Here is a 17,170-nt window from a genome sequence, read left to right on the forward strand (position 1 = left end):
TGTTTATTTCTGCACTCTCTTCAAATAATACAGTCGCCGCATTGTCCTTTACCATTTACTGTCTTCGTTCTCTCAACCTACAGTGCCGATGCCTACATTGCCTCTTTGTTCACGGCGCATCCTTCGTTTTTCTTCCCTCTCTACTTTTCCGCTTTTGCTAGGTTCTCTCCCAGTTTGATACATGTATCGTGTCTCTGATGTCAGGTGACTGCAGTTGTCAAAACCACGAAGCACCTGTACCGTTTCCATTATCGACAGTCTCTGTCGAATAATATAGACTAGTCAAGTAGAACCCACACCATACAAAAAATTTCAGTTTTTTTTTGGAATTTTTTCCTAACATTGTTCGCATAATAAAAGTCTTAATTCTTCAAACATTCTAAAAAATTATATTTTTTTTCAGTTTCACAAATGACTCTATCAACATTTAATCGAGTATGGTGCAAGGTAATGCTACAGAGATATATGGGTGCATGGCTGGACAATAATTTATCAGTGGATCAGTTATCACTCGAATTAGCAAATGGATGTCTTGAACTTGATAATTTAGATATTAATACAAAGGTAAGTGGAATATTGTATGGATTTTGTAAAATGTGGATTTTTTATAGGCTGTCAGCAATGGATTTCTACAATGCAATATTCCACTGAAACTAATCGACGGATACTTGGGGAAAATCAAAATTGAAATACCGTGGCTGAGCTTGATGACGGACCCAACCAGAATGTGCATTGAAGATTTACAGTTAACGTTTAGAGGAGCCGAAGTTATGAAAATAAACGACATTGAAACTTGTGAGTTTTTAAACAACCTTTTCAGTTTTTTAATCAGTATCTGGGTTTTCAGTAACATCGATGATTGAGAGTGTTCTGATGGGACTGAGTACAGACGACATGGCTCGAAGTGTCTACGAAGAAGTATCCAAAGAAAATAATGTTGCAAGTGAACTGTTGGGTCCAGATGATACTGCTGACAGCTTCTCTGGCTTCATTGACGCCGTTTATTCTCGTTTTTGCTTGAAGATCAAACATTTAACACTTCGATTCGAAACCGATCCAAAGAACAGATCAACTATGGCGACAGCACTCGAAATTCGTGTCGAAACGATCACATTTATGGATGAGCAGATGCGTTCTTGTGAGATGGACCACACAAATGCGACCGACTTAGTGACCACTCAACCACATGGTGTCGTCTCAACCACCAATTTGAGGAAGAATCTTACATTTTCTGGTAGGCATTTTAATTAAGGGATTATTAATTGACGAATTATTGCCTACATTTTTCGATATTTAAAATTCAAATTTAAGGTGTTACTTTCCATACCGATGTCTTCTCTCAAATCAACAATGACGGAATGGGTGACGAAGAGAATGTTCTTATTACCAGCATGCATATCCGTAGAGAAAAAGCCAAGCAGATGTCGCCAACAAAGTCGGTACAAAATTCATTACATCCAGAAATGTTTCAATCTGCCATGAGCGACATGGACGCATTTCATTCTTGCTATGATAAACGTGAGTTGTCTTTTTCTACAATAAAAATGGCTTCCAACGAATGACATACATTTTCAGTGACACAAGATTATTGCTCGCCTGATCAGCTCGAGACCTTGCGGACAGCTCCCGCCGAGCCGGAGCTTTTTTCTGCTCCAATTCAATGCGCAGAAGTTGTCGGGGATATTTCGTGTGTATTTCGGATAAAAAACGGTGCAAATGATGTCAATTATGCTGATGTCGATGAATCTAAGGTGGAAACTGATGTTTTCATCAAAGGTATTAATGTTTTTGCAACACCTTCACAAATTGAAATTGTTAACAGGTTTGTAAATATTTCTTTTAAACCCCAGTGTTAAAACTATTGCTTACAGATTCTTCTCATCCATCGTGACACCAAAAGAACTTGTAGTTCACGAGCAAGGAAAACCAATGAGTAAAGAAGATTATGAGAACATGACCAAGAACATGGAACCAAACCAATCAAATGAACCTCCAATGGCTGGCGCTTCTTTTGGCGGTAACTGGAATGTTGGAGAAGTGTTCCGAGAATTTGATGATTTGAAATCCATCAAAGAAAAGGAGAAGAGCGAGAAAGAAAAATTCAAAAGTCTAAGTAAGATAGTATATATTCAGTTCACTTTGAAACAAAATCAAATTTCAGAAGCCAGCGGAAACATCAAGGAAGAATTTACAGTGAATACGCATATTGGGACAGTTCTCATGTACATTCCTCATTGTGATTATATGTCATCGGACTACGCTCAACAACATGGAGGATATGCAAATGTGTTAAACTATCTTAAGAAAGAGTCTGAATCATTCTTCAAATCTATTCAAGGATACTCGTTTATGTCAAAGCACGGACTTGCAAACATTCGACAACAATCCGATTCATTCTACCCAAAAGATCATCTTCGAATTGTTGGTGGATCTCTTGGAATCACCTCAAGCTGTAAGCGAGTCGGAAACGTGGATTCTTTTTTATGCCGAGTTGTTGCCACTCATTTTGATATGTTGGAATATCTCACACCAGAGAGCGCTCCTGAAAACAGTACTCCTATTCGAATCGGACTACTTGACTATTCCGAGCAGGAAAACTTGGAAAGTGATCCCAACTTCAAAATGGTATTGAGCACTTCCTCTGAACAGAAAGGACTGACAAAAGTTGATATCCTGTTGGGAGCCGTTAAGACTGAACTTGACTTTTCTATTATTGACCGCATCTCAAATCTTATTGCATGCAGACCATTCTTCGATGAGGCCTTGACAAATTATGGCAACCGGTAAGCAATAAATTGTGCGGACACGCATAAAACCACAATTCTTTATTACAGAAACACAGTGCCGCAATTGAAGGACGATCTTTACTCGGATGTGTTAATTGCAGAGGATGACGTAAAGTCGAAGACACTGGTCAATTTGAAATGCTCAAATTGGCAAGTTGATCTGCGGATACCGAAAGCAGACCTTCGTGATCCAACTGGTTCCCGACTCCCGTTCTCTCAAAGACACGTGCATAATGAGTTTCTTCGCTTGGGAATCAAAGAAATTGATGTGTCGATTCCAATAGAGAAATCTGTTACCCTGATAGAAATTCTGTGCACGGAAATGATTGGAGACTTTTGTGGTGAAGGGCTTAATATTCCTAAACAACAACAACGAATTCTACATGCGTCAAAGAATGGATTCGATAAAATAAATTTGAAGCTTACTCTCTGCTCTGATGCGAAAAAACTGCCCGGTTGTGGAAGGAAAACTTCAACTAGTGGGATCCCAGACAGCATGATGAAGTCAGTGTCCGCGGATATAATGATGGCACACCCGAAAAAAGAAGGTCCGTTCTCGAAAGTTCCAAGGTCATACTGCTCTCATGATGGCGAAGAAACGGAAGAAATCATACAAGCTGGGACCAGAAAAGAAATACTCGATTTCCAAGAGGAATGTCAAAACTTTGCATCTACCTTCATGCTCTTCACAGTTCCTGTTCTGAAGCTTCATATTCCGGAGAAAAACTTCTTGGAAATTCTTTACAACCGACTGGTTAATGATTTGGCTCTTTTCCAACCTGCAGCTCCAGCGTTCCGCAACAACCAAAGCACTAACTCGAACGTTCAACCTTTGGAATCGTTCCAAGAATGTGTCTCTCCAAAAAATTATGCTGAAAGTGAGCACTCTGATTTGGATGATGATGTGGCGACGCTACATGAAAGTATAGAAAGCTTGAACTTTGATAGAGACATACCTCACACGTTTGTCATGACGCTCAACGCGAACAAGTGTACAGTTCTTTGCAATACTGCAATCAAAGAGGTAAAAATAATAAAAGAAAATAAATAAACCAAACAAAAAACTTTCAGGCCGAAAAACAACCAGAATCTTCACAAGTGTCCTTAGATCTCGAAAAAGTGCATATTGGCACAACTGCTGGTTACCATGGAGACATCAACCACACGTACTTCCATTTTACTTCTTCTAAAGCTGCAGCGGGGAGCATCGATTCACCAAGAGCGCCTCGAATTCCAAACTTAATTTCTGCAAAAGATTTTGGAAAATGGACGAAAGATTGCAATCAACTAGAACATGTTCCAATAACTGATGAATTGAGCAGTGGTTCTACAGAAGATGCGTTTGCGGTTGCTCTTCACATGCATTTTAGGCCTGATGTTAACATGAAGGATGTTCTTTTGGGAATTGCCCTTCGGAATTCTCAATTACAAGCAAAACCCTTCAGACACTGGGGTGCATTTTGGATTACTCAATTGGCTGATCTCTTTACACTTCAAGATTATGCTATACCTGGATACGAACTGCCAAGTGTTTCAACTGATCTTCATATTTGCTTTGAAAATGCAATAATTGGATATGATCACGCATGGGTGAACCCAAATAGCAAACTGAAATTACGGGCCACTCTCGGACAATGTAATCTTGCAAGCTCTATTGTTTCGGATATGAATATTTCGAAAACTCTATGCATTTTTGAAAGTTGCCGTTTGTATATGAGTAACGATTTAACAAAGGATGCCGTTCGTTTTGAAGGATACGGAACGCAGAAGGTATCGCCGAAAAAGTTTATTCCGTTCCTTGACCTTGGATCAGTTCAACTCGATATCCTATTTGCGGTTGGAGACGAAACCGGTCTAAGAACGAATCCCACATTCGAAATCCGCTGTCAAAACGACATCATAAACGCATGGGCCTGCGCAGATTCCCTTGCTACTTTTATGAAGACAGTAATGGAATACACTAGTCATGAACAAATCCCAATAAAAACGCCGGAAGAAGAGTCACAAGAATTGATGAAATCAACAAAAACAGATGATATCAATAAAAGTGTCGCCGGGGAGTCTGTATGGAGTGATGCTTCAACAGGAAGTAAGCATATCCAAAAAATGACTGTCGGGGCCAATTTACCGGATGATGTTGAAAAAAGAATTCAAGCAATGATTCAAGAGGCAGTTAATGAAAATGATGAGAGGGACGGTATCGCAATTGGAGAAGACGCTGTTCGAGAATTTGCAACTATTCAGCCGAAACATGATGCGAATGAAACAAACGAAAGCTTCGAGCATGTTGCGAGCAGAAACTTCAGTGTTACCGACGACGAGTTCTGCATGGTGGACGACAACATTTTCGGATCAGGAATCACCATTCAACCAGGAGAATCCCGGACCAGGCCGATGCCAGCCAAACAGTTGCCCGAAGAGCCTCTGATAAACGGTTCAGAGTTCTTCCAGACGATTGAAGACAGTGGTAGTGATGCTTTATATCAGACAATGTCTGGGCAAATCAACCCTGTTCTCCGATACTTCTTGAAAGATGTGACGGTCCGACTAAGTTTGTACGCTGGAAATGACTTGTCAACGTCTCCATCTCCTATCAAAACCTACTGCACTGAAGAGTACAGAAATGGATTTGGACCAGAACAGAAAATTGAGCAAAACTCCACTGGAGGCCCAAATCGCGATCACTCTGCGTTTGTTGTCTTTGAGCTCAGCAAGATCACTTACTTGAAACAAATTTTTGACAAAACTGCTCCCATGTTGTCAACAACATTGTTCCAAGTGAATGATATTGTCATCAAGGATTGTGTTCGTGCAAGTGATATCAAGGAAATGCTTTACCAATATTCTGTTACAAATCAACCACGACGTGCTACTGCTCCAATCGTGACCGTGAGAATGTCGGAAACTCACTCAAAAGAAGGAAAAATGCGAGTTTCTATGCTGCCGATCAAAATCAACGTTGACCAAGACACTCTGGAGTTTTTGACAGATTTCTTTGAAGAAACTTCAAAACTGTTGGATCTCCCGAAAAATCAAATGAGCATGCCTCTCATTCAAAGACCAGTAATTGAAGTACCTGCTGATATTGGCTCAAAGAAAACAACTCCAAAGACATCAGTTTCATCGTCAGAAGGAGATATTGCAAGAATGTATCCAAGCATTCCTTCTCCATCGCTTACACTTGAACCACTTCGGCCATCTCCTGTTCAACCACCAACTCCACTTGGTAAGAATGAGCATAGTAACACATCTTTGAAATATTAATAATTTACAGGCGATCTCACTTACCTTGAAAAAATATCATCGAATCATCAGTCACCAGTAAAAAGACCAATTATTGATGCCCCGTTAACTGCTTCAGCTGTATCAATCGGTATGATAAGTAACATGTTTTTGAATTATTAAAAATATATTTTATTGTTGCAGGAAAAATATTTGAACGTGATGCACATTCCGACGAAGACGAAGAGGAAATTATTGATCCAGTATGTAATACGATTCAAAACATATTGTATACAACAAGTTTTCAGATTCAAATGGCCGCTGCTCTTGAAATTCGTGAACTCAACGAGGAACTCGGCAGAATTGAGCAACTCGAGAAAAAGAAGACGGATGACTTGTTCAAACAATCGTATTCTTCCTCAAGCTCTGAAACCGAATCTGAAAGCTCTGCTCCACAAAGTTCGCAAGTGAGGAGGCTTCACGAATCATTAGATGCTTCAAATCCTACCGGACTATCTGATCTAACTGGAGACTGGGCTGATGATCATGATCTTACATACACTCATCATGACGTTGTTAGACAGGAATCTCCGTCTTTCAATTGCAACATTAGTCCAATCAAAGGTTATTCTCCGCCCGCAGAATTGAGGCCTCTCAATTTGATGGATTCCGAAACCGAAAGAGACTCGTCGGCTTCTCCGGTTACTTCAAGCCCAATAAAACCTGCTCGGAATATCAAAAAAGAGCTCCCACCACTTAAAATGCCACGTCAACCGCTATCCAATGACGATATTCTCATGCGTTCGACAATGATGGGATCTGTTCATCCATCTCAAAGTGTACATAATCTTGTAGATACCAGTGATGATTTGGAAGAACATGGGGTAAGTTCTAATGAACATTTTTTGAAGCAATAGAAGTAAACTTTTTTTTCAGAATTTCTTGGACAGTATTGACAATGAAGATGATAACGAAAAACAAAAAATTGAGGAAGAAATGGAAGAAGACGAAAAAGAAGAAGAAGAAGAGCGCAACAAAGAAATCCAAGAGGCTGTGGAACGTGGTGAAACTTTCTTCAAGCAATTTGTTTTCTCTCCATCAGTCAATATTTATGTCGATTACCAAGGAAAGCGGAAGATTACCATGGAAAAAGCTGGAGCACTAGTGGGGCTTCTCATGGCGTTTGGACAACTCAACCAAATGCCAATTAACTTACGGAAAATCGATACTCGCACAGGATTGTTGGGCACCGGACGTTGTATGCAGCATGCCATCGGCGAGTGGTCAGGAGATTTGCTCACAAACATGCCAAGTGTGATTGCAAGCTACGGGCCGATAAGTCCATTGGTTCAAATCGGAAGAGGAGTAGTAGACCTATTCTTGATGCCTGTAGCCGAATTCCGTAAAGACGATGGAAATGTGATGAAGGGAGTGCAGAGAGGAGTGGGCTCATTCAGTGTATCATCTGCAGCTGGTATAGTAGGTATGGCGCAGACAGTCACTGGATTTGTGCAAAGTCTCGCCGAGATGACGATGAAGGAAATAAAACCAGACGACCCGTCAACAAGGAGAGTTGCGAGACGATACAACAGAAATCACGGTATGAACCCGACAGATGTCCGCCATAGTCTGCAACTCGCTTACGGAATTCTTTATGATGTAAGTTTTCTCTTCAGTTTGTATTATTTGTATGGTAGATTATTTGGGTACTTGTTTTTTCAAAAATTCCAATTACCATCATAAATGTTTTGCAGGGGTATCATCAGACGAGAGATGATCTGGAACTCGCTGCTCAGGAAGACCGGGCTTCAGGAAATTCCGTCGTCAGAAGTGCGTTCCGTTACGCTGTTCCAACGTTCCTGGGACCTATTGTTATGGCTACTCAAGTCACGTACCAACTACTGGGAGGACTTCGCAACCAACTACGTCCTGATACTTATCAAGACGAACGTCGAAAATGGGGTGAAAAAGATGTACCCGGAGGTGTGAATAAGTAATCGGATTTCCTCCCAATTTTTGATAATTGTACATCTTCTTAATGTGTTTAATTGTACACTTTTGTTAGATTTTTTTAAAATATATTCAGCATTTCATTTTTTTTCTTTTTTCCTCCATTTTTGGTTATTTTTTCTTTTCTTTTTTTGTACATTTGTATTTTCCCAACTGCCTTACTTAACCGCTTCTTTTTTTCAGTGTCGTGCTTGAACCCATTCTCATTTGATTCGAAACATATTACACGGTAATTCGCCTCATTGTTCATCTTTCATCTTTCATAACTTTTCTAGAAACTGGTTTTGAGATTGTGTGAGTGTCTTCTTTTTTTTTTCATTTGTTCCCCCTCCTAATTGCTATGTTTCTTTAATTGTCAGATTTGGCTTTTTTACTTGTACCCTACATTCGCCTTACTGCATCTATTACACTGGATATCCCTTATGCTCTCGCTGCACTCTATGTCAATTGTTAATGGCTTATTCACTTTGAAAAGTCAGAAAATTTAAATGAATGTCATCTTGGAATTTTTTTTTGAATTATTCACATTAACATTAAAAACAGAAAAAAAAATGCAGTTCCGAATACGTCAGTTTATTAAGAATGTGCTACTCCTCAATAATAAGATTTCAGTTAGAAAGTTTTGATGACGTGTTTTTTAGGATTTCGAAAAGTTTTCGATTGTCGACTTTTTATGTCGAGTCAAAAAGCGATAAAAACTATGCTTGTTTTTATTGGGAGAAATCTGAAACATTGTCGCTTGTTCAACCCCCTAAAATGTTGAAATATGAATATTTTAAAAATAATTAATTTGTAAAACTGTAATGAATTTATTTATCGACGATTGTCAAAAAACAATTGTGAAGGCTGGGTTTTCACTGCTATTTGATTCGAAATAATACATTTTCCCAATTTTTTTGAAAAGTTTTGTTATGATTTAAAAAAAATCATTTCATCTTTGGTATATAATAATTTCTCCACAGTCCACATTTAATGGTTAAAGTCAACGAAGATGGTTTTAAGTTATTAGACTTTCTTGGATTTCAACTAAAGTTGTTTCATTTTTTAGTTTCATTTTCAAAAGATTAAGGATAAGAAATCAAAAACTGATATCGCAAAATTGTTTTAAAAACATAGTAAAACTTCATTTTAAAAATCTCACCATGCTTGAATTTACTTTTAATGTGTGTTCCATAATTTCAAATCTAAAGCTGACTGGTTTTGAGGTTTTTTAAATTCAAGTTTTGTTTCTACGCTGTAAGATCATTTTTATCATTTTAAACTTTTTTTGAAAAAAATCTTGTTTCATATATTTCTAAAATATTTACCAGTGAACATTACAGAATCACAGTTATTGTCTGTAAATAGTTTATAGATTGTCGTAAAGTTTTTCTAGGTTTTTTTAAAAAATATTTATACCTAACTGCGACAGTTATTGCTTCATGTTATCTATGGTACTCGATCAGTTTTTTTTGCAATGGTTCAATTGTTTGTAGTCACTTATTCGAACACAATCAATTGAATCGACTCGAGTGTACCGTTATCATACGCAACGCGCGTTTTCTTGCCCACACTTTGCCAGTAATAGAAGACATGAGAAGACCACAGCGTAGTCATGTATATAATCAATGACCATTCCTCTCTATCAGTTGATTACCTTTTCTTCTCTCTTCCTACATTTTGTGTTTTTTAAAACTCTTTTATTGAGTTTTGTATAGTCGTTGCCAAATTATTTTTTTTCATTTTAGAAACAAAATGTCTCTTCGTTTTGACGGAAAAGTTGCTATTGTCACTGGAGCTGGAGGTGGTCTTGGCAAGACATATGCTCTTGAACTTGCCAAGAGAGGATGCAAAGTTGTTGTAAACGATCTTGGAGGAGATAGACATGGAACTTCATCCTCTTCATCAATGGCTGACAAGGTTGTTCAAGAAATCAAATCAGCTGGAGGACAAGCAGTTGCCAATTATGACAGCGTTGAGTTTGGAGACAAAATCGTAAAAACCGCCATCGACAATTTTGGAAGAATTGGTACAGTTTTTTGATAATAGAATACTGATGGATTTGAAATTGGTTCCAGATATTGTTATCAACAACGCTGGTATCCTTCGTGACGTTTCTTTCCTCAAGATGACCGAGCTTGATTGGGGTTTGTAATAGCTTTCAAAAAATAAAATAAATCTGCTCAATTTTCAGATCTTATCTTCAAGGTCCACGTTAAGGGAGCCTATGCTGTCACCAAAGCCGCTTGGCCATACATGAGAGATCAGAAGTACGGGCGTATTGTGGTCACCTCTTCCAATGCCGGAGTTCACGGAAACTTTGGACAAGCCAACTACGCTGCTGCCAAAAGTGCTCTCATTGGTCTGTCAAACTCTCTCGCCCAAGAAGGTGCAAAGTACAACATTTTGGCAAATACCCTGGTCCCAACAGCCGGATCTAGACTTACCGAGACTGTCATGCCACAGGTATTTTGAAGAATGATTTTTTTATAACGGAAATCTTTACAGAATCTCGTTGATGCTTTGAAACCAGACTATGTCACCCCACTCGTGACATACATGGTGCATGATTCTTTCGAAGAGTCCGGAAAAGTTTTTGAAGCTGGAGCTGGATGGTACGGAACTATTCAATATTACAAATCTAAAGGAAAGGTTATTTCACACGCATCAGCTGATGACATTGCCAAGAACTGGTCAACCATCACCAACATGAACGGAGCCGAGTACATCGGAACCATCACTGAGCAGAGTGCTAGACTTGTCTCAATCCTGGAAGAGCACGAAGCTTCATCTGGAAGTAGCAGTGCTTCTTCTGGTGCTTCTTCTGGTGGTGCTTTCCCCTCAAACATCAGGAGTAGTGCACTGTTCCAGGAAATGGCTGATGGTGTGAAGGCTGACCCAACTGCAGTAAAAACTTTGAAATCGATTGTCCTTTACATCATCACTGACGGAAAGAACGAGCTTGGAAAATTCAGTTAGTTTTTGATGCGTCAATTATATTAAAACTAGTATTATTTCAGCTCTTGACTTCAAAAGTGCATCTCCATCCGTGTACTTGGGTGATGTAAAGAACGGAGAAAAAGCTAACGCGACGGTCACTGTTGCTGATAGCGATTTTGTTGACATTGCAGCCGGAAAATTGAATGCTCAAAAGGTATACGCTGGCACTGATAGTACTAATCTTCCACAAACCATTATTTACAGGCATTCATGAGCGGAAAACTGAAAGTGAAGGGAAACGTAATGCTTCTTCAGAAACTTCAAACCGTTCTTGAAAAGGCGAAGAAGTCAAAATTGTAAACAGACAGAAGCGTTCAATTTTGTAAATTATATTGAGTCAGAATGATTAATTATTGATATTGAGTACATTTAATAAAACATTTCAATGACATCAGAGACACCAAATATTGAAGCTGGTGATGGGGGTGGCGGTTGGGTGAAACATAAGAGTATGGCAATTTATAGTCGTAATTACAACGATGAAAAAAAATTAGCAAAAAGAAATATGGGTTCAGTTGTATCGTGATTTTCCGGAGTGCATACCACTGACAAGTTGTTGAGTAAGTTGGTCAATATCATCTCCTCCTCTGTAATTTTTTCTTTACTGTAGAAATATTATAGCATTTTAATTACCTGGAATAGGATGTAGATTTGGTTCTAATCTCCTGGAATCGTTGATTGTAATTTGGATCTCTTTGGTATACTGGCTCAGTGTGGGTGTTGGCTTCGCGTTGGCTATGGGTTAGGTCTGAAATATTGATAATTTTTTTTGAAGTGTATTTGGAGACAGCGCTTACTATCGTCTCGAAGTTGGCGGACAAATTTGTTGGGAGAAGCGACGGGATGATTTGCTTTGTATGGTGCATGTGGCGCGAATTGTTCTCTGAAAAAAAAGATTGATTTTTTAAAATTATTATTTTTAAATGTATTCCTAAAACTATTTTCACAGTTAATTTGCGATTAGTCCATCAGACACCAGACATAATTGACATTATGGACGTAGGGTTCAACAAAAATTTTAATTAAGCACTATGAATAAGGTTTAAAAAACTTACTCAGTGGTCTCCTCGGTTCTCTTGTAGTAACTTTGTTTTTGGGTGATATGGGTGGCTGGTGTGTTATTGACACTGTCGTCAATAGTCGCCACTGGAGTCATTGTTGCAAATTGATGAATCAGTTCCCGAGGATTGGTGATAAGGTATCCGGTTTTGGTATCCAAACGGTACGATGGATCCGAGAAAACAGAAGAAGCGACTGAAACGTTTTTTTTTTTTTTCATTTTTTTTGTATGATACGTGGTGACACAATTTGTTTGTTTGGACTGATAATATTCAAAAGACAACTCCGATGTTTTGCCTGACAATATAAAAATATCTGACAGTGATTCAAAAACACTTGAAGTATAGGACTTTTTTCGATTTACCGCTATTACGTCCATCCTTTGGCCCCAAGTTAGATTGCGATCCTCCAAATGGGTTTCCACCATCTCCTCCAAGGCCACTTGCTGGACGAGTAGTTGCTGGGAATGGGTCTGTAACGGACAGTAGGGAAAGGAAAACAGAAGGAAAAAAATAACATTGTAGCAGGAAATGACTGAATTTCAAATGCCGACTGGACAAGGCTACATAAACAGTTATAAAAGTGACAACTGAATTTTGATAACAAAACACTCACCAGACTTTGGCTGATAGTTTCCAAAATCATTTGCTGGTGGAGCAGGTGCTGGTCTACCATTGGTATTAGCTGGTTTTGGAAGTGGTTCTGGACTGAAGGCACCACCTCCAGCACGGGAATTTCTTCCGCTTCCAGGTCCATATTCACTACCAAATCCGGCTTCACTAGCAGGAACGGCTAAAATCAACAATTTGCGAAAACTGTATGAAAACTTATGAAACTTACATCCTCCAGTACTCCAGTTTTTCTCAATAATATTCACTCCGTCGTGCCCTTTAGCTCCACGCTCGATATGTTGGAGTTGGGTGACAGTAACCTTGGGGGACAGATCCATTGGTCGTCTAAAAATTAGATTTATCATAAAAAATGTTACTAACTTTTGAAAATATTTGAACTTAATCCCGAACTTCTGAATAAAGGCTGTTTCATATAGAAAAGAACGTTCAAAAACTAGAAAACTAGATAATAATCTATCTGCAACATTTTCAGTGCACTTTTTCACAATATTTGAGACCGCGTAAGCTTTAGATTCTATTTAATCAAATAACTGTACACTTAAAACCACAATATGGATGTTCTTCAAAAGAATCTCTATAAAATCTTATTTGATACTAATTTTAAAAAATCCTCATTCTTGAACCTCCAAAAGTTTTCTAATCCGACTTTCTCATAAAAAAGATGCTAATGTTTTGTTTAAAAAAATTAAAATTAAAATATTTCAAACAAAATGCTGAAGTCGAAATTTGCTCTCTTTTGGACTTCATGAATTATCTTGACAATAAAATCATTGATATTTCAAGTATGTTGAAAATTTCAACCCTTTCTCTTGTTCTTTAAAAATATTTTTCAAAAATATCGATCATGTGTACCTCTTGAGCTCATAACCATCAGCAGCAACAGTTCCATCACCGATTGGGGAATAAAACATAGTTCTTGGCTTAATTGCTTTGGGAAGTTGTTGTGGAGAGTTGATAACCTAAACATAAATATCTATTTTTGCGAATGTCATTGAAACTGCTCACTTCTCCTCCAGACCAGTTAAAGCCGGTCAGCTCAACTCCACTTCCAGCACGGTCGCCGAATCCTCCAAAACGGATTTCCTCCTTTTCCTGACTAGTTTGGGAGCGATTAGCACGACTGTTCATCGCGTGGCGGGCAGTTTCAAACCGATTGTAATCGTCCTGGAATTCATATATTTTGTTCAAGTTTTCCAAACACTTTGCGTTTTATGAACTATTCAATTTTGATTGTTGTGTTCTTATCCCGCGTGGGTCGCCGAAAAAGCAATGAAACGGATACGTCATTGAATTGAGTATTGATCGTTGAGACAACGATGCTCTCCTTCCCGCCATCGTCTCATCGAGGGATCCAAAGATATCTGTTTCTGACTTTACAACACGGAATGCAGTGAGCTTTGTTTTGCGCCTACGCACCCAACAGACGGAAAAATTTCGGATTTATCGTAGCGTTTTTCATGATTGATTTGTTTGGAATCAAGTTCAAAACAGAATTATCATAAATTGATGTATCAGTTTTTAATACCAGGGTAGGCCACTAAGGAAATATAAAATAACCGTTGACATACAAGAACATTAATTTTGGAAAAAAACATTTTTGAAAATACAGAAATTCTACTCTGAACTAAAAAAAGACGGAATAAGTGTTTTATATACAGTAAAAAAAATATGGGTCATTCAAATAGTTCTTGAATTTCACGCCGAAAAAAACGAAAACTTGAAAATATTTTAAAATTTCGAACTGAATTAAAAAAAAATCTACCAATCAAATAAACGAACCCTATGTTTTCCAAGGGAAGCATAAGAAGGACTTCCGGTTCTTTCACGGAAGTTACTTAAATTGGCAGCGCTGCCGTACTCAGACATGTTGTTTGAGTTTGGATGTATTCTGAAAACAGTACACGTCTTTCTCCAAAGTTGGCAAAAAATGACAGTTACAACAAGAGAAAAGTATTGAAAAAAGTTGAGAATCAGAAGGATCAAGAAAAATGATGAAAGCAAAAAAAGAATTTGCCACGCGACTCTCAATATCTTTATGCCGTTTCTTGTCTTTCTGTCTCGGGCCGAAGAGCAGGACGAAAGAAAACGATGGCATCGGGAATCGGCGGCGAGTGGGAGGAGGGAGAAGAGATATCATTCGATAACATATGGCACAACGGCACTTCTTCTCTCTTGTTCTTTATCTCTCAGCAGACGATCTTGCGCCGTTCGGATCGGTGGTTTTGAAAAATTGATGAAAAGGTGCACAAAACAAAAGAGTTCTCACAGCAGCTAAATTATCTTCGAACTTTTGATTGGATCCAAAGATCAGTTGGTTAAGATTTTTAAATTGTGAAAAAAACTGTCCATCAATAATAATTATTAAAAAATAATAAGAAAATCGGCATTTGTTTGATTGTTTCATGATATCATGAGACTTGAACTGTTATTCCTAATCCTAAACCCGCATTGTTTTCCCATGACTGGGCGGGTTTCTCCAGATGACTATCGAGTTATGAAGTGGATTTGGTTTGGGGTGTAACATTTTATTGTACACATATGCTTTCGACTAATTCTTGCGAGAAAAGAAAAGAAAACGAAACACATAAAAATACGAACAGGCAGAAAATTCTTGACCGGGGAGAAAAGAGGAAAAAGAAAATTAACAGTTACGTAGAGCACAATTTGAAGCTTTTGAAGATAATTGGCGTGCAACAATTTTAAGAACATTTTTCTGAAAAAAAATTGCAAGAAAAATTTGAAAAAATTATACATAGAATATCGAGGAGTTAATAAGTAGTGGTGTAAGTCGTTGTGTGAATCGTCGAAGCCGGACGATTGTACTGTTGATGAACATGTCGGCTTGTAGATGTGGATTGATGTAGACCTGGAGACAGTGAACGCGCACGTTCCTGATCGAGCCAGCTCACTCCTTTTCTGCAAATAGATTTTGTTTAGGAATTCAGGTTCATTTCTTATATTTGTATTAGCGCCCTTGGCAAACCAAATAAAGTATGTACCAATGAAATAAATTTGGCGTCTTTTTTCGGTTATTAACTATTTTAAGAATCTTATTTAACATATAATAGACTCTCCAGAAAAGAGGTTATATTTTTGGGACAGTGGCAAAAATTACCAGATGAGACATTTAATGTCATAACTGTTATTTGTCTGTCTGGATTCACTAGACAATTTCATTAATAACAAATAACTCTGAAACTTAATTCATGCTGTAATTGACAAGAGGTGTCACATAGCCAAAAAATTCTGATAGTTTTTAAAGAGCTAGTTCAACGAGTTATGTAATTCAGTTTTACCTTAAATTTGAAACTATCTTTCTATACATAATCTATACCATATATAGTGTATTTTTAATGAATCTATACATAGTGTATCTTTAAATTGTCTAATAAATGAAATTTCTGCCAAAGAAATCATTAGCTTGAAATTATATTTTCTGTATTTGTATATTACCTCTTCAAACTGCTGTATGGGCTTGTTGGCGGGAGAGTTGATGTATGCTTCATGCCACCTTTCAGTGTTCCATAAGTACTTCCAGTTCCGACATTGCTCATACTTCCATATTGACTCTGACTGCCTCCATATTGACTGTTAGCATTTGAGCTACCATATGTTACACTTGTTGGGTGGTAGCTGGTAGTGGAGGTCGTATTTTCGGTGTAATAATTGGTGTTGTTTTGATGTTGTGGTGCGGGTGCTGGTGGCGTCGCGTGGCGATGATATTGCTGATACTGCGGCATTTGATGAGGAAGGGTGTGAGATTGAGAATGCGATTGACGGGTCAGAGTTGAGTTTGCGGATTGGTTTTGAGAGTATGGAGCGCTCATCGCGGACCCAACACGGGAGCCTGGCTGACTGATCATTCCCGTATTTCCGATGGAAACCTGACCGGCTTTGATAAGGTTCTCAATAAATTTGTTGTCGGATAAATATTCGAGTCCAGGAAATTCTGCTGTATAATTGTGTCCGTCAATATTCGGGCATACTGGTAAGTCTCTCGGATTAATTCCTTGCTCAATTTCAACGTTTTTCTCGCGATTTTGTGATCCCAAAAGTTTGTCCATCGAGCTATACCGCTCGAGAGTTGAAGATGGACCACGGCTCAAACTTCTTCTCATTTCTTCATATTTGTGAGATGGCGTCTTACGTGGAGGAGGCGGTGGAGCTGTAAAAAATTGGTTATGTTAATCTAGAATGCTGTAATTTTAACTCACGAAGTTCCCTCTCTTGGTATTGAATTATATGAGCATTGTTGTCGATGAATCGTTGAAGCTCTCGATCTTGAGTGGAAGAAATTTCATGTCGATTCAATAATTCCACACCATTAATGCAAATTTTGGTCTGAAAGTTTCGAATACAAAAAACATTATTAAACTAGAAATTTGGTAGCTTACATCATTGTGATAGTTGTTCGGTAGATAGGTCGAATAGGACATTTCTGAAATGTTGAAGTAAAATTGAAGAAAAGTGAAAAACAGAAAC

General features: G+C 38.2%; 4 protein-coding genes and 1 non-coding gene across 5 annotated transcripts; 3 read left to right on the forward strand and 2 right to left on the reverse strand.

Annotated features, from left to right (window-relative positions):
- The first annotated feature begins 17 nt into the window (after positions 1 to 17).
- M03A8.6 lies at positions 18 to 219 on the forward strand. Its single transcript, NR_102186.1, has one exon. It is a non-coding gene; the product is annotated as an Unclassified non-coding RNA M03A8.6 (non-coding RNA).
- Positions 220 to 402: 183 nt separating this feature from the next.
- atg-2 (Autophagy-related protein 2) lies at positions 403 to 8,522 on the forward strand. Its single transcript, NM_076744.10, has 14 exons — positions 403 to 564; positions 612 to 795; positions 848 to 1,234; positions 1,312 to 1,518; positions 1,576 to 1,822; positions 1,872 to 2,113; positions 2,162 to 2,783; positions 2,835 to 3,810; positions 3,858 to 6,012; positions 6,061 to 6,159; positions 6,213 to 6,271; positions 6,317 to 6,892; positions 6,945 to 7,667; positions 7,763 to 8,522. The coding sequence occupies exons 1-14, from the start codon at positions 412 to 414 to the stop codon at positions 8,003 to 8,005; spliced, it is 6,873 nt and encodes a 2,290-aa protein (NP_509145.3). The 5' UTR covers positions 403 to 411; the 3' UTR covers positions 8,006 to 8,522.
- A 1,223-nt stretch (positions 8,523 to 9,745) lies between these two features.
- On the forward strand, positions 9,746 to 11,388 carry dhs-28 (Ketoreductase domain-containing protein). Its single transcript, NM_076745.8, has 6 exons — positions 9,746 to 10,026; positions 10,076 to 10,144; positions 10,192 to 10,463; positions 10,506 to 10,971; positions 11,018 to 11,151; positions 11,202 to 11,388. Exons 1-6 carry the CDS (start codon positions 9,753 to 9,755, stop codon positions 11,295 to 11,297), a joined length of 1,311 nt encoding a protein of 436 aa, NP_509146.1. The 5' UTR covers positions 9,746 to 9,752; the 3' UTR covers positions 11,298 to 11,388.
- Positions 11,313 to 14,576, reverse strand: gei-15 (GEX Interacting protein). The gene is made up of 10 exons (NM_001307909.4): positions 14,468 to 14,576; positions 13,694 to 13,852; positions 13,541 to 13,647; positions 12,897 to 13,012; positions 12,672 to 12,848; positions 12,421 to 12,528; positions 12,053 to 12,251; positions 11,795 to 11,880; positions 11,631 to 11,745; positions 11,313 to 11,584 (listed from the first exon to the last, which is right to left on the reverse strand). Exons 1-10 carry the CDS (start codon positions 14,552 to 14,554, stop codon positions 11,509 to 11,511), a joined length of 1,230 nt encoding a protein of 409 aa, NP_001294838.1. The 5' UTR covers positions 14,555 to 14,576; the 3' UTR covers positions 11,313 to 11,508.
- A 616-nt stretch (positions 14,577 to 15,192) lies between these two features.
- On the reverse strand, positions 15,193 to 17,170 carry F41B4.1 (ZM domain-containing protein). The gene is made up of 4 exons (NM_076747.6): positions 17,083 to 17,170; positions 16,903 to 17,029; positions 16,142 to 16,853; positions 15,193 to 15,604 (listed from the first exon to the last, which is right to left on the reverse strand). The coding sequence occupies exons 1-4, from the start codon at positions 17,122 to 17,124 to the stop codon at positions 15,457 to 15,459; spliced, it is 1,029 nt and encodes a 342-aa protein (NP_509148.2). The 5' UTR covers positions 17,125 to 17,170; the 3' UTR covers positions 15,193 to 15,456.

Source organism: Caenorhabditis elegans, chromosome X (assembly GCF_000002985.6).
Source record: "Caenorhabditis elegans chromosome X".
Taxonomy (NCBI): Eukaryota; Metazoa; Nematoda; class Chromadorea; order Rhabditida; family Rhabditidae; genus Caenorhabditis; species Caenorhabditis elegans.